This window comes from Lagopus muta, chromosome 16 (genome assembly GCF_023343835.1).
Source record: "Lagopus muta isolate bLagMut1 chromosome 16, bLagMut1 primary, whole genome shotgun sequence".
NCBI classification, from domain to species: Eukaryota; Metazoa; Chordata; class Aves; order Galliformes; family Phasianidae; genus Lagopus; species Lagopus muta.
This window is the reverse complement of record NC_064448.1, coordinates 9589298-9613068: the sequence shown is the minus strand read 5'-3', so window position 1 is coordinate 9613068 and position 23771 is coordinate 9589298. Positions and strand designations below refer to the sequence as shown.

Here is a 23771-nt window from a genome sequence, read left to right as displayed (position 1 = left end):
TCTATTTTTGCTGCATTTAAATATATATTTTTAAAGTGATGAAGAGTGCAGGACTTAATATAAACATTTCTCTATTGGAAATTGCAAAATTTAGTACTGTGATACTATGAAAGCTTATGATAGCTTATCAATTCTGTGTTAAGACTCAGCATCCATACGGTGTCTGAACTAGCTCAAGCTACGGTCTGCTAATAAAGCAGCATCAACCTGTCCTGATGTCACTGCCTGTGGCCAATATGTTCCCATTCTAAAGTGGCTACAAAAGCACAAGCAGTTCTTATGGTGGTACATCACCCCTGTTCTGCGACTCATCTCTGCTTAACGACAGCCTACCTAAAGATCGACTCCTTACACAAAACTGAAATAATGCTAACCTTCCATCTAAGTCTCGGGCACAGCTCAGTGACATGATCTGCAGAACAGAACACCATTCCCAGGAACTGTTTAGAGCAGAAACTAAAGGAAAAACCCAAATCGAAGACGCTCACTGTTACAGTATCTTTAATTTATCTTGTGTTTTACAGAAGTCTGAATGGATTAAAAAGCACCTCCTTTCCCATCGCGTTCCTTACAGTTGGTAAAATATATTCAATGAGCAAATGTATGTGAACAGCTTGAGGATCTGCAACTTGCAAGGATTTCACAGACCAATCAATCAAAAGCCAAATTTCTTGTAGTTTTTACAATCTTTTTTTTAATACAATGGTAAGTAAATCCATTCCGATTGCGAACCTGTCCAGTCGTATCTCCCCAGAACACTTTGCAAAATCCAGTGTTGATTAGCAAACTAGTTAGCTTTGGCACGGAGCTGTGCTCTCTTGCCTGTGACAGCCTGGAAACCAGTTTTGATGCTGGCGACAGAGCAGCGGGAGTGACAAGTCTCACACTGCAAGAAATATAACCTGGTGTCCTTCTGTAGAATCGTGTCTGGTGACCGACACGTGTGACAGGTGACATACTCCTCTGCAGGAAAGGAATTGAGTTCCAGTTAAAAGGTCATGAATCACCAGCAGGAAACAAACAGACAGACACACTCCACCAGTTCTTCAGCCTTTAGTTTAACAGTTGTTCTCAAAGGCTGTTTAAATTGATCTACTGAATTAGAAGGGCTTACTGTGAAAATCACAGAGGTTGAGATAACCTAAAAATTCCTCCCAGCTCCCAGGTTAACAAAGAGAGGGTTTCATCTGGTACATCGTGCAGAGGCACCAGTGCTTTAAAAATGACCATCAGTTCAAGCTTCTCTCTGGCTCCCCATGACTTTCTTTGCTGAAAATACATTCCCAGTCATCAGCAAACCTTGTGAAGATACAGCACTGTCTCAATCACTTGCACTGTTTTCCTCGGCACATTTCAGTGCCAGGACAGATTACTGCCCAGGTACTTGCTATAATACAGTACATCAACCTTCACTTGCATTATCCCATTATAAAGTAACAGCAAAACCACCACTTGTTAGCACAGACTCTCCACAACATGCAAATATGCAGGAGCCTGTGGGCTATACACAGACCTCTAGTCACCAAATGGGGTCTGGGAGAAAGCTGTAGGGGAAAAGGAAATCACACTTACTGATATATCTTCTCAAGACATTTTCTATCTGTTTTTGCTGGAATCTTCCTTTGATTACAAGCTGGTTGTTACCATCTATTGAGCCACTAGGTTAAAAGAAAAAGGAATGTGAAGTAATTGATTTACAAAAGACATCAAATGTTAAAAAGTGTATGAACTCAGGAACGTGAAGCGAGATAAGTGATGCATTCAAGGTAAGTAAGCCAGAATTACTTCATGGGGAAAATAGCATGTAAAATTCTGACAGCACTTTAAAATCTACACAAAGGTCACACAAACACAATGCTAACTGCAATAAAAACAAGATCAACTGAGAGATCAGTTTTGTAGTGAAGCTGCCAAATCAAGAACTGAGAATCAGTACCTGCTTGTCTCACAGAAGTGACCAAGACAACTCTGCTATTCTGCCTAAGACCCTCTCCTAGCCACCCTGACACAATAAACTGAACATTTCCAGACTACAGTTTGCAAGTTTTTTTTCCAAATCATCTGAAACTGAAGTGAGACTTTGTTACATCCACACTGCAATTAGATGGCTTGATTCTGTATGTCTACATAACAGTGTTTGAATCCGCAAGACAGAAAGGAATGGACAACAAGAAAGTACATCATCACAACATGAGATCCTTTGTATCAAAGGCCTTTAAAAGCACAAGCATTTTTTATGCTAAGACAAGAGAATTTTATGCATGGCATTAGAGTGACTAGCTACAGGCCCTCAAAACTTCTATCAGATGGGCAGATATTCTCTCTTCCTTAGCAATTACATGCCTTAAGGTAATTATGAGCCATCCTCACCAACTGAGTCAATCAGCTCTGTGACTGGATCATTTTTTGAAAGAAGTCCTGGTTAACAAATCCAAAGTGTTATCCTAACTGTCCCCAGGACTGAGAGCTTGCCTCTTCCATGAGCTGCCCTCTCTTCAATCACCCAGCACAGCATCTGGGTGTAGGAAAGGAGAGCCTGATGTTCAAGCACATATAAACAGATCTAAAATGAGGAATCTTACACTCGATCAATGACAACTACCCTGCCATTGCTTCCTGCATACACGACTTACAGCCCCATAGCCTTACCTTGTACCCAATTCTGCCAACAAAAATGCCAGGAGATGTTTTGGCTGACGATGTAATCTAAAAATAAAAGTAAGGATATCTTTAACCTCTGTCCTCCAGACAAATTTGATACCTATATAGAAATGGCAGGCGAAAATGATCTTAAATTATCCAATTTAAAAGGGCAGTGCCAGAGGGCCTGTACCAAACAGCAGAGGCAGACAATGAACTGAGGGCACAGGAAAGTTGAACAGTCCACACACATGCACACACACATGCCATAATTAGAGAGGAATAACTGAAATTAAGTTGAAAGCAAATTTTGTGTATCTCAGATTTGCCACTCAACCCCTTTGCTATCCTCTGTGCTCTGCAAAAGCACTGATAGCAACCTCTCAAATTCTACTGTAGCCTATCATGCAGATACTCAGTATGTTTGTCTGGACACCTACAAAACAAAACAGATGTGCGCTCCTGGAAGCGCCCACAATGAACTGAAGTAATTAGGACAAGAAGCATAGGAATAACAGTACTGAACTCCATGGATTTATCAAGAGAACAGCACTTGCAGCTTATCTCACAATTAGAAGGAATATTCATCCCTCCTCCTGTATCCGAAGCCTTGCAAATAAACGCCACTGGAGACCCAACTACAAACTTGCTACAAGTGTTTCAGCCCACAAGATCCATGATGCCTATCCTACTGGTAACCGAAGTCCAACTTGATGGTTGGACTGCATGATCCTGAAGGTCTTTTCCAACCTTGGTGATTCTGTCATTTCTGTGATAAAGTACAAAGTAAGAAATTCCATCGTCTTCATAAACGCTGTACCAAGAAAAAAATCCAGGAAATGAACAGTGTGCCAAGATAGCTTCCACTTTGGTCTGTCTTCTGTCAAAAAGCACATATTCAATAGCTAACAGCACAGGAAGTTCTACTATGCTTGACAAACGTTAAGAGCAACACTTACAATTTGCAGATATCTGTAAAGTTGACAAAGGATGTTTTCTTGGTCCCTACTCTCACCACCTGCGGAGGCTTCATGACAAATTTCCTCTTTTCTCCAGCTACCATATCTGGGTTTTTCTCCCGCATGATGTTAAATACTCTATTGAGCAACTGCAAAAACAAGCAAATCATCATTCAAGCGACACGAGACATTCCCACTGCAGTACATCATTCTAAAATCCTGAGATAGCATTCATCAATGAGTATTAGACCAAATTCGCCCACGAGCATCTTCCTGAAAGCTTCTGAACACAGTTAAAATGTCCTGATAAATGCAAAGACTGAAAGATGCTTTCACAGGAGTTTACTTTATAACCTCCAGGTACCCCAGCCTGCTTGCAGAAGTCACTTTAAATATCATTAACGTGCCCCATACAAAAGTCAACTGTGACAAAAGATGCTCTTTTGTTATTTTTGTGTTCACAAGCGTCTGAGTAGAAGCCTTTAATTTTAAGTTGGAAGGAGGACATATGAACGTAAGGCTCTGCTCTGACATAGCACATTAACATGAAAGATACCTTGAAAGCCTTTTAACATTACCTCATCATATGTGTAGTCCCTTTCTGAGCCTGCCCACGCAGGTCCTGACTGAAGGCTAAAAGAAATGCCATCATCTTTTTTGCTATCTTCATCCTCAAAAGCTGGAAAGAAAGTTGTATGGGATTCATTAAGAAAAAAACCATTTACTTAACCTTGAGTGCACAGCATTTCGCAAAGGTACATCAACAGAAGATTTTACTGAGATGTGAAATCTCTCTTCATCTGGCCAGAAGGGCTACCAGCATTTAATGGGGGATTTAGGCTCCTTCCATAGAAGATTTTTCTGATAAACATGACAGTGATAAGAGTAACAAAATTAATTTTTAGAATAAAAGATACCCAAGCAAGTTATTCACCCTCAAAATGGCCTTTCCAGTTTCAAAACTGGATTAACTACATTATACTTTTACCTTCATCCTTTTCCAATATTTCATCTTCATCTGGAAACTTCACAAACTTTTTCTTCTTCTTCTTATTGCCCAGCATGATGTCAAGGTCATCTTCAGGTTCTACCACCTCTGGCACATCTCCCTCAATTTTTAATTCCTACCAAAAAAAAAAATAAAAATTAAGACTGCAGCATCCAGTATTAAACATAAAAATCTTCACTATACAGCATTAGAAACCATCTAGTATAGTGTGCTACCAGTATAAGGATTAGCATTACCTACCACAGTCCTGAAACATACAGAAAAGAACAGAAACTAAAGTTTGTTGAGGAGAGCCCTGCACTAAACAGGGACACGTTTTTCAAATGTCAAGCTGAGCTACAAGGAACACGCACCTACCACATGCCACAGTTCTGCATTGAAACTGTATCTAGTCTATGCTACTTCCTTTGGAACTCACTGCTCCCTTGTAGACAATGAATGCAGACAAGAAACTTCAAGTTAACATTGGCTGATCAGAAACAAGGTAACACTGTATTTCACTAAAGGCAGCAGCATGTCAGGGTGCAGGGGAACAAAACCCCCTACGAGCCACGGACACTACTGAGAAGCAAAGCTGGGCTACCTGCACAAGTCTAATTTATCACATTCCTTTCCTAGCTCTGATACCACAATCCTTTCCCGGATGCAGGCATGTTCCTGCACCACAGAGAACACAGCAAGCATTTGGGCTATCCGGGTCAGATCAGAGGGGCTTTTCCTCCGCAGAAGGCAAAATCCAATAGCAGGTCTACGTGTAACATAACATTTATCTGCTCTCTTGCTCTCTGGGTTTCCCAGTGACACTGACACGTGATACTAAATGATGACTTGGAACAAAACTTGAGAAGAGTAAAAATACCTCGCACAATTTCTGGAACACAGAACGATAGCCAACCATTTCTAAAGAAAACACGAGAGTAAAAACAAATCAAAGCAGATAAATAACCTTTATTTGAAGAGTGGCCTTCAGAGGATTGTTGTGTGCAGTCTGACATCATCTATTTTCCTCTCACCTCATCAGGGAGCTAACCTAGGCGATAATCTGCCCTTCCTGCAAGTCACAGAATTACTGGCTTACTGCAAATATCTGTTACGTTTTCTCCTTTCCAGACAAATGTCTCTGTGCATTAACATACTCAGCAGAATTACCACACAGGAAGGACACACTGAGATTCCTGTTAACTGCACCAAGACGAGATGTCAGATAGGAAACAGCTCCTCTCCAGACAATCCCCAGAAAAATGAAAGCAAGAAAGTTTCTGGCAAAAGACAAGATGGCCTGGTAATGAAAACAAACCTTTACACCTTCTTCTGCTTCATCTATATCAAATATCTTCTTCGGCTTCTTCTTCTTTTTCTTTTGATTGAAGAAGTTCAAATCATCCAAGTCATCTGTTGTATCTAACAACAAATGATTGGCAAAGGTACAGATGTTAACAACCACAGCAACAGTTCAGACTTCACGGTTTCCAATTCACACCCAAAGTCTTCAGAACATGACAGCAAGAAACAAACAGTAATCTGCAGCTCCTACAGATGTGCTTCATGTTTTGGAAGTCATTCTCATCTATCCCTAGACACTGCAAGAGCTGTTTTACAATTTCCATATCTTACAACTGCATTTTCTTATTTTCAAGTGTTGAATCTTTCTGTTACACAAGAGGAATTAGTTATTTCTGAAATTATTTTGGAAACACTGGAAAAGCTAAAAGAAAATTGCAGGAGAAAAGCACAGTTTCTTTGGTTGATGGTTGGAACCAATCTTAACAAGAAAAAAAAAATGGATTTAAGTTCATAGCATTCCTTTACTCAAGTCATCTTGAAATGGCATTGGTCTCAACTTAAAGGCCAAGTCACATATACACACATAAGCTTATTTCCAAAAAAGATTATGAGTAACAGTCTTGCTGTTGCATTCACAGCTGCCCAAAAACTAGAAAGCCTTTTAACCATATCTCTATTATTCACATTACAGCTTAATTGGAAAAATATTGCAACAACTGCATCCAGAATAATTTACAACTGTTTTAGGGCTTCTTTTTCCATGGTCTCACACAGTGATTCTATTTGAGTCAAAAAAAAAAAAAAAAAAAAAAAAGCAGAATTAACATGAGCTGTATGTTTGTGAACATGGTTTTAGGCAGGAGAAGCAAATCAGGTTTCTCAAATAAGAGATTATTACTATTGACAAGCTCCTAAACTAGAAACTCAGCATTATTTGTTATGATACCATGCTCTCGAAATGGGGTTTCCAGTCTCAAAATACAGAGGCCCCCTAGAGATTCATTTTACCTTTCTTCCTGCCGTCTTCTTCATCTGCTTCAACATCTTTGTCTTCTGTTGGCTCTGGTTCAACTTCTTTTGTTTCTGACTGCTGAGTCTCTTCTGTTTGTGTATCTGCTCCTTCCTCATCCAACATAAACGGCTTCTTCTTCCTCTTCTTCTTCTTGCTCATAGTAGGATCGAAAATCATCTATAAAAATCAAGAGTTCATTAGCAATATAATGACCTGGCATCACCTGGCATTTACCATTTCTAAAATCTTCAAGCTTCCCTCCGCGTTTCTTATGTTAACCCATCTGTCCTTCAGCTCCCTTCTCAATCCAGAATTTTTCTGTACCTGCAACAATGCAATACAAGTTCACTGCCTCAAAAATTGAGCTGCTGTAAAAATATAGCTGATCTTCTTCCCAGGCATAACTAAAAAGAGGATTTAAAAGATGAGAGAAAGAAAAGGTCAGAAGATCACTCACCAGCTTCCACTTCTGCCGCTCTTCCCCACATGGCTAAGATTACTCAAGTTTCCTGTTACCTATGTACCAGTTCAGTTGAAAATATATTGCAGCTGTGAACCTTTCAGATCAGAAACTTCTCCATTTCATTGTCATTATGAACTCTGATACTGAAGTAAGGCCACGTGAAGCAACTGCTGTGCCACTCAGCACTACACACTCACAGGATTAAGAACACCCATCACACTGAGCACAGTAATTTCCAGATAGATTAAAAGGCAAAACTTACCAACAACCCTCTTGACAAGAACGTTCTGGCCTAGGGAGAACCCTACAAGAAGCCGAGGCTACAGCCTGTGTCAGCTCAGTACTATGAAAAAGCAAAGGTCTCACCTCCAAGCTGTTGAGGAGTCCTCAACCAACAGAGCAGCTTGCTTCAGCTAGTCACTAACCCAGGAATGACTTTTAACCTACTCATCATCTGGATACCTCAGACAATCAGCACAAGTTCTTCACTTCCCCAACACGGGATAGCTTCCTGCTGTTTCTTAACTTAGGTAAAATTTAGGATCATGAATACCCCTCTTTCAGAATAACAACCATTTCAAATGAGAAATTCTCCTACTTCTTTTTCATCACATCCTCAAAGGTTTGCTTTCCATAAAGCAATCTTTTCCTCGTACTTTTCATTCTCCTACAGGTGACGTTTTTGTGATGTTCTTCTGATTGAAGATACATCTCATAAAGGCTCTGAACTGAGACTCAGATGCAGTACACAGCACCATGTAAATGCCCACAGAAGCCTGAGGCTTTCAGGCTGCTGCAGTGAGCCTTTAGTTGTACACAGCGTGCTTAGAATGGCTTTCTAAAAAGTCCTGTTGGCTGCCTTCCCTCTCGGGCACACGCATGAATCATGCTCCCACAGGGCGGAGCACCCAGCATGCACAACTGCTTGCACTGTTTGCTGCCTTCCTCTTGGAACTTCTCAGGATGCTGACACAGGAAAGCTGCCTGCATCGGCAAGGGTGGACAGCCTTAGGAACAACCAAGCCAACACCACTTTCAAGATCAAGACTCTTCTGAATGCTGCAACTTTCAGAGACTCCAGACTTGTCTTCTAGATCTCTTGCACGAAGCTGCAGGAATAAGATGATTAAATTGAGTCTAATTGCAAAGCAGGAATCACTCCACATAGAGCCAATCACTCTTCCTAATGAAAAAAATAGAGCCCTCTCATCCTGAACTGCTGTAGGGTATATCTTGTCTCCACAAGAGACTGAGTACATCCTCAGTAGCACACTGAACTAAGGACAGCTTTCAGACTCTGGAGACCGTTCCAATGGTGAAAAAATCTGTTCAGCAGAGGTGTGTGGCTCTTCAGCTGGCCTTCTGCAGAGGTGCATGGCTCCAACAGCCCACATGGCTCTACAGGGCCACTGTACCCAATTCCTGCACCCTTCAGCCTGGTCACACCGGGCTAACTGCTCTGAGGAAACTGAATACAGGAGCTGGACATCCTGAGAAGGACATCCATGCCTGAACTATTTTTGATCATCAAGAACTTAAGAGTCCTGCTTAGATCTTATGTAAGTCACACATGACTTAAAAAAAAAAAACAAACAAGCCATGATTTGAAGTAACCAACCTGCTAACCAGGCTTTCTGCCTTCCTGGGCTAGAAACTTCAGGAATTTCTTCATACTTTCTTTCTATTCAGTACACTTGATTAATCAAAGCGTTACGATACCATCTAAGCATGAAAAGTACTGGAAAAGTTGTGGGCCCACTGAAGAGACTGCAGCCTCCAGGCTAAATACACCAAAGCCTACGCTTTTACTACAAAGAAATGAGAAACTGCCATCCTATTTCAGCTCTCAGAGCCAAATTCCCATATGGATTTTCATCTTCTGTAGGCCACACTTTACAGAAATCAAGTGAGTAAAAGATGAGGAAAAATACATATAAAATTACAGCTTGAAGTCCAGCTCCCAAGACAGAAACCCACGTCAAATTGCTGCAATAGTGGCACTTGCTGAAGATTCTACAGAGGTCACAATCCCATTTCATCAGTCTGAATAAACATAGGCATGTCCACCACACACAGACCAAGGCAGTACAGGCATCCCTACATTGCACTGCTCTCTGTGATAGAATTCTAAGTTCTTTATAACTAATCAACACCTAAAGCCTCCAGTTGCTCAGAACAAAGCTTTCTCCAGCATTATTTCTTTGGAGCTTCACAAAAAGGGCAAGAAAACCTTTCAGTCATCACCTAGTAGGATTTTAGATACGTAATAAGACTTCTAATTAGATAATTAGAGGTTAACATACTGCTCATCACTTGCAGGTTTAGAATTCTGCTCCTCACAAGCAGGATGTGTGCTGTCCCTCCTGTGCCACTCCTGGGCAGCACTCAGACAAGAGCTGGTTCTACCAGGCAGTTTCCCTGCTGTAATGGTCTGAAAATTTCAAGCTATGGTGCAGTGCAACTGCCCATACTTGGAAGAAGTCTGTGATGCAAACGAGACAAAGAAGTCTAACACTTACAGATCTGCCTTCTGAGATTCACGTATCCTCTTCCTCAGCAGCTTTAAAAAACAAAACACAACCATCACCTTAAAAGCTCACCATTAACGGGTGACTTGGCTCCTTGCAGCCACATACTGAGAAGTTATGGGTGCACTCACTCTCCAACACACTATCCAGAAGATCTACAGTGACAGCTCAGCTAGCTACTACCACTTTCATTCTGTCAGTTTGCAAGATGAAGCAAACCAGAGATGCAACTTAACTACACTGATCTCACCTTAGTGTCAGAACAAATGCACCTGAGACAGAAAGCAGCTGAGGTCTTAATTTCTGGAATCAAAGCGCTGTCTTCAAATCACCACGCAATTAGACATAAAAATGCCGGATATTCATTCACAGCAGCTGAATAACGAGTCTCGGCTACCATTACAGTAACTTGTAATTACACTGCTTGCTGTTTATTATGTCAGAGAAGTTGTGAGTTTCTTGTCTCCAAGGTTAGAGTGAGCATACTTTGCTCAGAAATAAGCCACAGACGTATCTGAACCAACACCAAAGAAAAATGACCAAAAGCAGCTGTCTCATGGATTCTGTCAGCGCAGTTTCCCACCAGCCACGTCTTCCATCAGGGTGCTCACAGCTTCACACATGGAAAGCTTTCCTTCTCCCATGAGAAAGACTGAAACGAGGTTACCAATGGCTCCAGTCACAACATTTGAAAGACTTCAAAGACGACTGCACACGCTCCTCTGAAAGCAAAACCCACTGCATTTGGACAACCGCCTGGTATCACCTGCTAAGTGACCCACTCAGCTGTCAGGAATGAAAGACGAGATATTAAAGCTGCAAAAAGAGTTAAACACCGAAGTCAAGCGCTATCTCTCAAGGAGCACGAGGCGCCCTAGGGACGCGATGCCGGCACGTCTCCTTCTCTCCCGGCCCCGCCGTGCGGGATACAGCACGGCTCCGGGAGCCGCGAGGCCGCACCGCGAGGAGAGGCCGTGAGGACCCCGAGAAAGGCCCCGAGGACCCTGCGAGAGGCCGAGATCCCGCCGCCCAACCCCGGCCCAGCCCCGGGGCGGAGGCCGCGCCGTGGCCGCCGCAGGCCTCGGGCCCACACTCCCACATGGCGGCGGCCCCGGCCGCGAAACGGCACAGCCCTGGGGCTCGGCTCCCTCCCCGACGGCGTCGAGCCTCACCTCGTCGCCCGACATGGCTGCGGCCGGGCACGGAGCGGGCGATCGGATGAGGAGCGGCGGGGCTCAGGGACGCTGCCGGTCGTTGCCCGCGACCGCCGCGCTCGCCTCTTGCATCAGCGCTCCCCTCCCCCGCAGCGCGCCTGCGCGCCCCGCCGCGGAGCCTGCCGGGAGCTGCGCGTGCGCCGTCGGGTCGCGCGCGGGGCTGTGAGGCCGCCCGGCGCCTCTGGAGACCTTCCGGCCCGGCTTGCCTGCGGGGCCCCGCCTGGAAGAGCGGCGCTGGCTCATCGACCCCCTGTCAATGCGTGTCGTTTACACGCTCTGAGGTCGTCCAGCTCACGGCTTCACCTCACATGAGGTGCTTCCCAGCCCCTCACTTCTACCCTGTTCCATTTTCCCCCTAATGGAAGGATTTGCTGTCCACACACGACACCACAAAGTAAGCCTCGGTGTTCTGTTTCCCAACCAGCTCTGAAATTAAAAGGTCATCGATTTCATGCCAGATTTGGTGCTAAAGCAAACGGAGCCATCAGCACAAACATTATTACAGGATGTTTTACATCTCAGTGTTTCCAGACCGTCTACTTTCTCCCCTCCCATAACTTCCCATTACACGGTGTAAACTTGTACTGTTCCTTTTTACATTAGCTGCAGATTACGCAGGCTGCATCAGTTAACTTTTTTATCAGCTACAAGAAAAGACAGGTGGCCATTGCATACCTTCATCCTTCCTTTCACCCAATTTTCTGCTTGCCTCACTTGGAAATGATAACCCACAGCAAAGCCATCCATCCGGAGATGCTACCGGAACAGGAATTTTAGCTTTTTCCAGCATAACTAAATATATATGTGTATTTTTTTTCTAAGAAATTCCTAAAAGCCAACTTGAAAAGATGACTTTTCTTTCCTGCTACCACCTCTCTGGGAATTCGCAGCACTTATGTCATTGTCACTTCTCATCATGTGTCAGGGATAGTGTGGGTTTTACACTTATTCCAAGACAGGGTAGCTATATCTTATGTCATCTCAAATCATATTTGTCTAAGCTGCTCTAAAAACCACAAGGGACAGAGGTTCTCCCTGCAGCCGGTTCGAGTGCCTGACAAATCTCATCCTGGCTGCTGCCAGTTAACGGGATGCCTGTTGCAGTGTCCCCCGAGGACACTGAGGGTCACTGTTCTCCATGGGACAGCCTACAGTCCTTAGGAATACTGCTGCGCCCTTTCCTTTCTTGTTCCAACAGTCTTCCTTTCTGAAAGCTACACAACCAGCCCCTCCAGACCTTTTTCTGAGGTCTTTTTTTTTTCTCCTCCCTCATTTTCACTTATATCTTCTGCACCTTACTTATGTACATATTTCTTACTCCCAGAACTGGACATAGTACTTGTGTCTGGCTCCTTGGCAGTATGAAATAGAGCAGGATAATTACTCCCAATTAATACATCCCAGCATAAAGTTCACTTTTTTCTTTGTCAATAATACTTGATGAGCAATTGTAACCCAAAGGTTTCCTCTGGCTGGGCTGCCTTATGAGTAATATATGACATAGTGTTGAGTACATACAGTATATCTAATATTTGGGAAATGCCAGAGGAAAAGCTAGTAGCAACTGCTAGAAGTGCTGTGCTGAAGCTACTTCAGATAGGATCTTCAGATAGGAACCTATGAGGGAGATGCTGTCTTTGAAGCTCCTGGCTGCAGACACTGTAACACCAGAGGCATACCTGGGAGATAGCCTTAAATGATTTTTTTTTTCTCCTCCCTCACTGAAAGACCATTCAGGAAGGAGTGCTTTCCTGTTCCACTGTTTTTCGCTTTCTTTGTGAAATAAATAGGTTTGAGAAAATGAAGACTACATCAGTTGTAATTAGTTGTTACCAGCATCAACAGTTGCCCAAGAACGGCTGGAACTAGTGTCTTTGATCTAATACTGGAGGGGATTAAAAAAAAATTAAAAATTAAAAAAAAAAAGTCTACATGAGTTTTGATGAGAAAAGCACATTCTGAGTTCAAAAGATTGTGGAAACACCCAGGTAAAAAGATTTTTTTCCCTCTTTCTTATTTTGTTGATAAGAAGCAATCATGAAATTTTAAGAACGAGCTGCGTGATGCAGTGTGTCAAATGCAATTTTAACTTCACTAACTAAATTCAGATACTTAAAACTCAGAGTGCACTGGAAGTGTTACACCTTTACAGTTGTAGTCCAGAAGTGATGGGCAGTCAGTCTGGGATGACTGAACTTCATATGTGACCCTGATCTGAGAGGATGGCACAGCGTAAATCACAGTCACGTGAAATACACTTTCAGAGGCTGTGAACGTTGTCCCTACACACCCTGCAAAAAGACATATTAAATCCTGACCGTTAAAGCTCCCTGTGGTGTTAAAGCCATGCTTTTATACAGTGCCAAAAACTGTAATCTAGTACAGAAATGAAGGTCATTGGATTGCACATGGCTGTTTCAATCTTAGCAGTGTTTGCATGCTTTCTGGTGGAGCAAAAAGGAACAATGTCGTTCTGGACATGGTTAGGTGATAGTTAAAGATCCCTTTCTGCACAGAGTGAAGTTAACTCCTCTAAGTGTTGCACGATTTAAGGCTTATATGAAAACTGAATTTATAGTAGATCTACCTTTTGGGTAAGTCCATTTTTTCAGAGTTTGTGCCTAACACTAAATTCTGCCATCAGTAAATAACTTCATTTTAAAATGCCTAGACTAAAGACAACCATAGAGTGAATGTTGTTAACCACTAGGCGTAAGCTCACTGACACAGGTTTAACTACTGCCTTTCATGTAAGCTGTCTACAAGATAGGACTGTATTCCTATTTCCACCCCAAAGAGTGGAACATGAGGGGTTCCTGGGATTTCAGATACTCTGATGCACAACAGCATCAAAGAGGGAAATCTGGAGCAAACAGGTTTTGCCCTCAGGATAAGCCTGGAGAATGGATGAAGAAGGATTAGGGGAGCAAATAGTCATACGGAAAATGAAGACTTTCTGGCAAAGTAGCACAGAAGACCTCTCTGTGAAAGCATCAGACAGGGGAAGCCTGCAGAACTTAATCAGAGCCTGAGGCTGAGGACAGAGATCTGTGTCACATACCAGAGCCAAGACAACAGGGACAGGTGATTTGGGTCTGCTTGTGCAGAGAGGAAACAGCCAAAATGTCTTGAGGGCTTGCTTTTACAACACATTTTTCACCACTGGTTTGGGAAAGAAAAAAAATTGAAAATAACTTCCAAAGCATGGTTAAATTCTTCACAAAGCAGTGACAAGTGCCATAATTGGCCTGAATAAAAATCTACTTTAGATTCCAGAAATGACTCTGCATTGTTGCCAACTGGAGTAAAGAGCAGAATCACTCTCAATCTTATCTAAGCAGTGAAGGGAATATTATGCTGGACTACAGCCATATGAGAGTTCACACAGAGTCAGAGGTCTGAGACTTTTGGCAGAATTTTAAACAGTGGTTTTAGATTAGACACGTGGTTTTGGACAGTTTTGGGCAGAGACACAGGCAGCAGACAAAAGAGGGTGAAAGTTATAGTCCAAAGTTTAAGTTGGTGGTAACTGACAGACAGCACACCAATAAGCCAAAGACTGAGGTCTTACAGGCGCCTTGGTGAAAGTGTTTTCCTGCAGGAAAGGTGCTGTTCCTAAAACAGGGCCTTGCTCTGGCACATGGAACTTCAGTGATGTGAACCATTTCTTCCCACCGTGGTGCTTTTAGGGGTGCTGCAGGGCAGAGCAATGGGAGGAAGGTGACTGCCACCCCACGGGTGTTGGTTCCTTCCTGGACTGGGCTGCTATCTAACCTTTCCCAATATCTGATCCCAAATCACTTGTGAGCCAGGAAATACAACTAATTATATCTCCCTTCAACCTCAAGAAGGACTGAGAAATCCCCTCCAAACATCCAACTTTCTCCCGCAGACAGCCTGCTCGGCTCCACCCCGTGTCCACATCGCCGACACGAATGTTAAATAACCCTGATCCCCTCCTGAATCCTTCGGAACACCACTTATCGCCCTATCCGCGACAATTCTTCGAGTACAACCGCCCACCCAACTCCTTCCATGCGTCCCACTCACACCCCTCCACCCACGGCCAGGACGCCGCGCAGGACCACCTCAGACGCTGCGCAGGCACCGTCCGCCCCTCCCCGCCGGGTCCCGTCGCCATGCTGCGCCGCCAGGGGGCGCCAGAGCCGCGGCCGTGGCGAGGAGGTGGCGGGCCGTGGTGCGCATGCGCAGCTCTGCGCCGGAGGGACCTGTTGGAATGGGGATCTGTTCCCCTCGGAAGGCTGGTAATAGAGTGGTGTACTCTTGAAAGGCACGTGTAGGTTTAACCACACCGTTCTGGGTTAGAAGAAGGAGCAAGGCAAAGCCTCCCTCCCTTGCTTGTCTCCAGCTCCTGTGCAGAGCCTGTCTGAGAGCTCCTGAGCAACCCGTGAACCACAGGCTGATAGAGCCATAGAACCACAGCGTGATTGAGTTGGGAGAGACCTCACAGTCCCACCCCTGCCATGGCCTGGCTGTCCCACATCAGATCAGGCTGCCCAGTCTCGCCTTCAACTCCTCCAAGCCCTAAGGCACATGCTATAGTCCCTACTATTGTTCTGCATAAGAAAAGTCATGAATAAATCTGCCCTGGAATGAAGTAATATGGAGGCAGAGGTTTTGTTGGGTGCTGCTAACAAAATAAAAGAGGGTGTGTGTGGAAACCTCTAGACTTAAAAAAGGCAACCAGGAAGTTGAACAGAGAGCCTTGACAAGCCTGAGGCATGGCTGAGAAAGAGCAAGCAAGCAAGGCTTGGTCCTCTCAGCCAAGAACCTGGGTCGTGTTGGATTCCTTCTGTATTCGCAAGAGCGGAGGACTCAGCACCTTTCTTTTGCACATCTGCAGAATTGCATCAGCACTACCTGTCTCCATCAGCTTTTCTTCCTCTTAACAGAATCCACCTGGAAGGCAGACACATTTGCAGAGCTGTCACTATTTTGACCAAAGGCTTTCCTGCACTTGAGGGCTAATTTGGAGCAAAAGCATTTAAAGTGTCATTGTTATTATTCTTGAGTAGCATCTGACTCTGGAAAAGCAGTCAGCTTATAGAATTATCACGCATAGCACGATGTGAACACATACTTTAAACTGCATCTGCATAAACAAAGAGTAAATCCTAACGACTGCCAGAGAAGGTTCTGTTCCACGTCTACATTTCAGAAAGTTGCATGTGGATAAAAATGTCAAGGGTACAAAAGGATGGATCTAAGACTATAAACAACCTTTTCTGGATTTGTTGGAAATGCCACCTTCTGTCACAGGTTTTCATCATGCAAATAACAGAGGGAAATGAATGTACAGGAGCATATGGTTTCAATTATTTTCTCATAATAACCCCTAAGCTGAAAGTTGACACACACGTATTAGTGGTAATTGACAGAATCAAGGAGCATCTTGATTCTGACATCCAGACAACAGCCTTGGAAAAAGAAGAAAGCAGTTAGATCCAGTTCTAAGTTGTTGCATGGCTACAGATGCATGTGGATGCACCTACGCCACCGAAACAGCAACTTGCTTTGCTGTTACACACATTTTTAAATGATTGATTTTTCCTAAAGAAGACAAAAAAAAAAAAAAAAAAAAGATATGTTGGACCCAGAACACTGCCTCCTTCTTAGAAGAGACTCCAAAAGAATGTACAAAGACTGTTTACACTCTGAGCATGCAGGTCATAGCTACAGTTACAATTTGGCATAAGAGAAACAAGACTTGATGAGATCCAGGCATGGCCAAGTTGCCAAACCCAGTGCTTTGACAATGTGCTAATTTTTGGAAAACTGACAGCAATTGGATTGCCTATTATCACCAGAGATTCACGTCTGCAGGAACTGAAAAACTGGAGGGATTTTGACAGGAGCCTGTGCTTTCTGGGGGGGAAAGTGAAAACTTCCCAAAACACTCTTTGTAAGGAGTCAGAGCTGTGTTTGCTCTGTTAAGCACACATCTGACGGAACCGAATTTCAGCACCCAATACACTTGTGAATACGTAGTTGAACTTCTCTTGTGGAGTATTTGGGCTACTTAAGCACATTTGTATTTTTACAAATTACTGTCTTGACCTGAGAGGTAATGATTTCCATCCCAGTGCACGATGGGGTGCTCCTACAGCTGTAATCATGTGGTGGTGATAGCACAACTCGTAGATGCCATTCTGCTTCTTCATGCTGCAACGTGGAATGCCATAGGCATCCCTGTATCACATTTCTCGTCTTCAACTGCCCTCAGAGCAGCAGGTCCTGTGCAGTCACCTCAACAACAGGCAGTTTTACATAGGGGAAAGGCCCGAGCTGCTTCCCAGCTCTGGATATTTGCAGGAAACCTGAACCCATCTACAGTAAGCGGAAGTGCTCCCTTTCTCCAGTCTGTGCTATTGTATGCGTGTAAGTCCGCTGACCTGTGTAAGTCCAGAGCCCTGCTGACCTGCAGAAGCTAACCCTACTTCTGAACTGACATGGCAAGTCAGCATGGCTCTGGGCTGTGCTCCTCTGCAGTGTCTGCAGATGATTTACTAGTACCTGGTACAGCTGCTAGGAAAATACTCCACATTACAGCAAATAGCCAAACAGAAGGCTGATTATCAGTCACAAATGAGACTACTCAATAAAAATACAAATAAAAATAAAAAAAACAATTAGCAATATTCTTCTGGGAACTAGAAGAGCTACAAATACAGACCTAAATACAAAGCGGTTTCCAGCTCTTACTGGGTTCAGCACAGTGCTGCAGATCCAGAAAAGAAACAGGTTGTGTGGGAAGGGGAACCAGGCCCTGCTGTTTCTGAATCTGCCAACAACACCGCAGTCCTCACAGTGCAGCTGTCTGAAAAAGCACAGAGTGCCAAAGAGCATGTCTGAATTTTCCCACGTGTTTCTTTCATGGTATAGCATGCCACAAAGTTCTTAGCAATATATATTCTTTTACTAAACGCCTTTCTGTATGATGAGCCAAGTGAGAAAGAAAACAGAAATTGCCCAAGTTTCAGGATAGGAAAAAAATGTTCTCTGATCTCCTCAATCCTGAGTTATACCCATCTGAGAGTACCTAAAATGTGCCTGGAGATTTATGAAGTTTCCCACTCCATACAATAGATTTTATCTTTTAGTGTCATGTTAGCATGAGAATTTAAGCACTGGAAAAACTGTTTTCCATTCATTCTCATCTGAGCCTTCAAAATGATAAAGCATCTTAGCTACCAAAACCTGCACTAAGTGGCAGTGAGGGTTTCGCTGTCGGAACTACTGCCTCTCACTCTATAAACACTCTCTGAAGCAAGTCCCACTGATGCTGAGTTTCCAAGTTACAGTGCAGCACTGCAGACCAAAGCCAGACTGAAGCTTTTAGAAGGAAGGTGCTTTTTTTGAAATGCTCTGAAGTGAATTGGAGCGGGAGCCCAGTTTGAACTATCTCACATTTATATTGTCTCCACCTCTCCTATGGAGAAAGGCTGAGGGAGCCGGGCTTCTTCAGCCTAGGGAAGAGAAGGCTACAGGGGGACCTCAGTGCAGCCTTCCAGTAGCTAAAGGAGCCTATGGGAAAGATGGAGACCGACTTTCTACATGGTCTGATAGCAAAAAGACAAGGAGGAATGGCTTTGAACTAAAAGAGGGGAGATTTAGGTTAGATGCAAGGAGGGAATTCTTTACCCAGAGGCGGTGAGGCCCTGGCGTTTCTGTCCAGAGCTGTGGGTGCCTCATCCCTGCAGGTGCCTGAGGCCATGGGTTGGCAACCTGATTTCATGGGGGGCAACCAGCCCATTTTGGGTTTGGAGCTCGATGATCGTTAAGGTCCCTTCCAACCCAAGATGTTCTATGGTTCTGTGATATCCCTTTCCACCACAAAACGTACAGAGTGCACTAAACTGTCTTGGACTGTTTCTCCTCAGCCTCATTCCACTGCAGAACACACACACTGTCACCACTGTTTTGTCACCACTGACATTATTTTTCCAGCCGCTGTTCTGCCCTGATTGCACATTGTTCCCAACCACAGGTTGGAGAGCCCAGGGATCCCGATGTTCCACGCTTCCCTGCTGCTCACAGACACACCAGTGAGTCTCCACCACAGAGGGTTTGTGCCTCCCTTCAGGAGCCTGCCTCCATGGTCTTCTAAGCTTGGTAGCAGTTGTCACCACAGTTCAGGTGGATGAGGCTAACACCAATTTTGCTGTAGCTCTGTAACTGAGCTGGGGATCCCTGATTTGCTGAAAGATCTCACAAAAAAATTAACTCGAGGCTATTGGCTTTTGCAGGCAGCGTCTTTAGCCCCGAAGTTATATAATAATGTTGTCAGGAGGGCAGAAAATTCACTGTCTATTGTTATAACTCCCTTTTTTCTAGAAGAAAATTGACTCTTCTGTTTCATGACTAAATTTATGACTTCTATGTGAACAAACCAAACCACAGTAAAAAGCTGCATCCATGTGTAACAACCCATACAGGGCTGCTACGCATAACATCGATTTCCTCTTGATCATGGCTTTTTCACAGCATGATCTCTGCAAACATGTAGGAAGACAATTCCTGCCCTGAGAGATGGAGGAATAAAGCTGCAGTGTCGTTCTGACCATTTTCTCTTTGGAGATGCTTTCTGTGCTTTCAGCCATGTGCGTCTGTCAGGTCTGATCCACAGACATGAATCCTTAGGTGCTGTTTGTAAGCTGAACTGACGGGTGCATTGCAGAGCTGCAGCTCAAGGGAATGTTTTGCAGAAGCTGAGACTGTCGCTGTGCTAATACAGCCCTCGGTCATTCCCAGGGCTCTGCATGCAGCTACCCCAGCTCCTGTTCAGCCCAAAGCTGTCCTGCAGTCTGCTTGTTCCTCCTGGCCTTAGCAGGAAAAGAGTTCAGATAATTGCGTTTTTGCACCATACTGTGAAGTCTAGGAGATGTGAATCAAGTCACACTCTGTGAACAGGCAACAACGATTTTTCCTCTAAAGTCTGGAAGAAGTATTCTGACATCACAAAATTGAAGGTTTCTTAATGAAGGCCATCTTGTTGCAAGAAACCTGAATCTGAAATGAGAGTAGAGGTTGTGTCCTGAATCACACAGCTCCCCAGAGAACTTCAGTTTGCAGGCAGGAAACAAATGCTCTCTAAAAGGTAAACTGATAGCATTTGTTCTTAAAAATGTAGCTCCTTTCTACACATTTAACACCAATTTTAGTTCTTCCATGCGAAAAATTGCAATTCTTTTACGTAGCTACAGGACAGCCATGAGAACTCCCAGCAAGTGGTAGTCATCATCAGGTAAAGAAACCAGTACCTAGTTTTTTTTGTCAAATAAATGTTTACACTTCATTTTGGTAACATCTTTGGCCACACAAAAAAAGCTGCTAAGGAAAACTGGTCAGTATTTTTCCAATATTGTTAAATTACTGATGACATCAGATGCGACCTCTTGTAGGGAACCTGCTTTAACAGGGGGGCTGGACTTGATCTCCATAAGTCCCCTCCAACCCCTACAATTCTGTGATCCTGTGAAAGGCAGAAGCCTGGCCTATTTCCAAAGCAATGTTTTTGCCTGGAATAGGATCACATCAGTGCAACACTCACCTTTGTATCTTTTCCTATGACTGAGTTAATTCAAACAGGGTGCTTGCAATAACAAGTTCTGCTGATGATCTGTAATCAGAGTCATCAGCAAACCATGAAGGTCAGTAGTTATCTGCACCACGAATGAAGCACTGCCTTTTTCTGTCTCAACGTGTCCTCTTTTTTGTCTGTGTCCTTAATAGGTGTTGTAATGTACAGAAGTTTCAGGGAGTGCTTTTGTGGATAGCAGCGTAACATGAAATGCATTTACACTGGGAAGCCAGACACCGGTAATTTTGGGTAGGGTATCAAGCTGACACATCTGCTAAGCTACTGTTCAGTAGACCACACGTATAAATTGCTGTGACTCTCTGCTTTAAGTGTTTAATTTAACCAATGATAAAGGCACAGTGACGCTTCAGCAAGACTCTCTGTGCTGAGGGATGAAGAGAAGCAGCACTTGCCATGGGTAAAGAGCATGCACAGGTCAGTCACTGAGATGGGGTGATGAACACTTTGGGATAGCTTGCTTGCCAAACTTAACTAGTTCAACCAATTCTGCAGGGAAACCAAGTCCTGAGACCAAAAACAAAACAAACAAATACACAAAGGATGCTTACTGCTGCTAAAGCAACATCTACAACTTTCCAAACATTTTCCATCTCCACGTTTTCATTAAGCCTTTGTCTCAGTTGTTAGTAGGTTACACAGTTATGAAATTTAGCCACCACTTTCACTAGGTGCAGCATTTGATTCAGGGCTCTTTGAAATACCCCAAATTGCAGTATTTTAAATAGGCACCTTAACAGATCAGGCTGTTATTCTTGGAGAAAATACGGTTTGAGAGATTCCATTCTTTTTGACCATTTTCTCTCTGCATCTCTTTATTTGGGAACTGATCTCCTTAGAGATGGCAGATTTACAGACTCTCTCCTGCTGTCTGCCTTTCAGGAAAGCAGCTGGTAACCAGCTCCAATTCTGCTGTTTTCATCCCCTCTGCCTCTGCTGTTCAGGCATCTGTTTTTCCAACACAAGAGACATTTTCTGCCTGTGTGGAAATCCACAGTGGCCTTCCCAGTGACAGAGGACGCTGCTACCTTCCTTTTATGACCCCTTTATCTCTTGGGCAAACACTGAGTAACATTTTCTTCTGGTTTACACTTCTCTCTGACTTGGGGTTTGCCATTCTTCAGGTTATTTGGAGTCAAAGTTGCTCACCACAAGTTTGTGCACAGAAGTGGAGAAAATCAGACTCCAGCTCCTGACAGGCACGAACCACTTTGGTTTATCTCCGCAGCTCAGCCCTCACCATGAGGGCTCAATTCCTTTCACCATTTTCTAGTGCTGGTTTATTTTGCACTTATTAACAAGCAGCATTTTTCTGATTTAAGAATTCAACTCGCAACTGACCTGCACCTACACAGAAAAAGAAAAAAAGAAGAAGAGCAAGAAGGATGTGGTTTGTTTTGAGATGAAACTCATCTGGTTTCCTTACAATGCTGTGGTAGCAACTCAACATTTCCAGAAGCTCTGCTATGTTTTCACACTGTACATCTTAGGTTCTTCCAAAGAACCTGCATGCTGTTAAGAATTGAAATAATCTTTTTTCCTCTAAGCAGTCAGAGTAAAGCAGACCACTGCAGAGTTGCATCTTCCATAGAACTTGTGCAGGAATAAAATTCAAGCTTTAGGATAGTTTGCCCAGTCTGTCATTTAGTTGGAACCTGTACATCTTGCCACATGTGTCTGTTTACTCTTTCCTCTCATTTTGTGTTTCCATCACTGACACTGATTTTCTCCGCTATGGTTTTTATCAAGAAGCACTTAAGACGGCAAAACAAACAACAGCAATATTCTTCCCAGAAATGCACCCAAGGGCAGAACAATAAGTTTCAACACCCACTAAACAGAGACACTCTCAGGATGTCAGCTTCAACCTTCCCTCAAAGCAAACCAAAACCAAAGCTCAAATTGAAAGTCTTAGTTGCTCAATCTCTCAATCTCCCTTGCCAGGAGGTCCCCTGCAGGCCAGGAATGATGGGGAAACAGAAAGTAGCTCATTGATTTTTCAAGAAACGCTGTGATTTACTCACTTGGAATTTGAACTAGGAACAGAGATGCAGTCACATAGATTACTCACGATGGTTTGCAGCTAACCTTTCACAGAGGACATCACAATGCTCTCATGCCTGGCCACTCCACAACAGACCCTGGAACCCTCCATAACAATCTGCTGTCTGCGCAAATCACATCTCAAAAGTAGAACAAGAAAACAGAGCAATAAACAGAACAAAACTTCTTTGCCTTTGGCTTTGCTTTTTACTATTTCTCTGGCTGATGAGAAGACCTCTCCCAGGCAGAATGTCCCCTCTGCAAGAAAAGAACATCTTATTATTACAGATTTTCTCAAACAAGGCCTTAGCTCAGTGCTTCTTTCATTATTTAAGGATTAGTTACATTCATGCATTCACAACACTCACATGTGTGTACAGTTATGATGAAGTAGATGTCCATTTACTATTGGTTACATGAGCAAGGCTTGGAGTACAATGGGCACTGCATGCCAAACTTATCATGTGAATACTGCAGTACAAAGCCAGGATTGCTGAGTTTTGCAATGTTCTTAGCCACTACTGTCCACCTCCATGGGAATCCGAGGCACCTATTTCCAAGATCAGAAGACAAAACATGCAGCAAAACATGCATGAAATGCACTGGGAGTGAACAACAGGCTTTGGAAATGAATCTGACCCAATTCAGGAGACAAGTAACAGATCTTTAGCCAACAAAGTATTCGTCCAGGTGCATGGTTCAGCTTGAGCCTGCTCTATTCCCTCCCACTGTATCCAATTTCTGTAGGATTTCCTACTGACCTCATGCCACTTTTGCACACATTGCTCCACTGAGGCTGTGTTCCTGGAGGAATTGTTGAATTGTTCCAAATGCTTTAATCCGTAAACCTCAACAACTGTAACTCCTCATCAAACCTTCCATTTCCCCAGGTCAATGTGGTCGAGGCTGCATTCTCAACATATCTACGTTTCCCTCCTGAAATTGGCCAAGTTGACCTTCCATAGTATTTCATCTTAAGTAGAACATAACAAGAAGAGAT

General features: G+C 43.6%; 1 protein-coding gene across 1 annotated transcript; it reads right to left on the bottom strand.

The window, feature by feature from the left end:
• Positions 1-484: 484 nt before the first annotated feature.
• EIF2S2 (eukaryotic translation initiation factor 2 subunit beta) lies at positions 485-11222 on the bottom strand. The gene is made up of 9 exons (XM_048963558.1): positions 11068-11222; positions 6901-7081; positions 5906-6009; positions 4588-4723; positions 4178-4278; positions 3600-3748; positions 2650-2706; positions 1573-1658; positions 485-963 (listed from the first exon to the last, which is right to left on the bottom strand). Exons 1-9 carry the CDS (start codon positions 11080-11082, stop codon positions 788-790), a joined length of 1005 nt encoding a protein of 334 aa, XP_048819515.1. The 5' UTR covers positions 11083-11222; the 3' UTR covers positions 485-787.
• Between the last annotated feature and the right edge of the window lie 12549 nt (positions 11223-23771).

Excerpts from the sequence above, each read along its gene's own strand:
- EIF2S2 (XM_048963558.1), bottom strand. Across the intron at positions 6,010-6,900 it reads AGAAGACGGCAGGAAGAAAG|ATACAACAGATGACTTGGAT; the intron begins GTAAAATGAATC and ends ATTTGTTGTTAG. Across the intron at positions 964-1,572 it reads TGTCTTGAGAAGATATATCA|AGGAGTATGTCACCTGTCAC; the intron begins GTAAGTGTGATT and ends CCTTTCCTGCAG.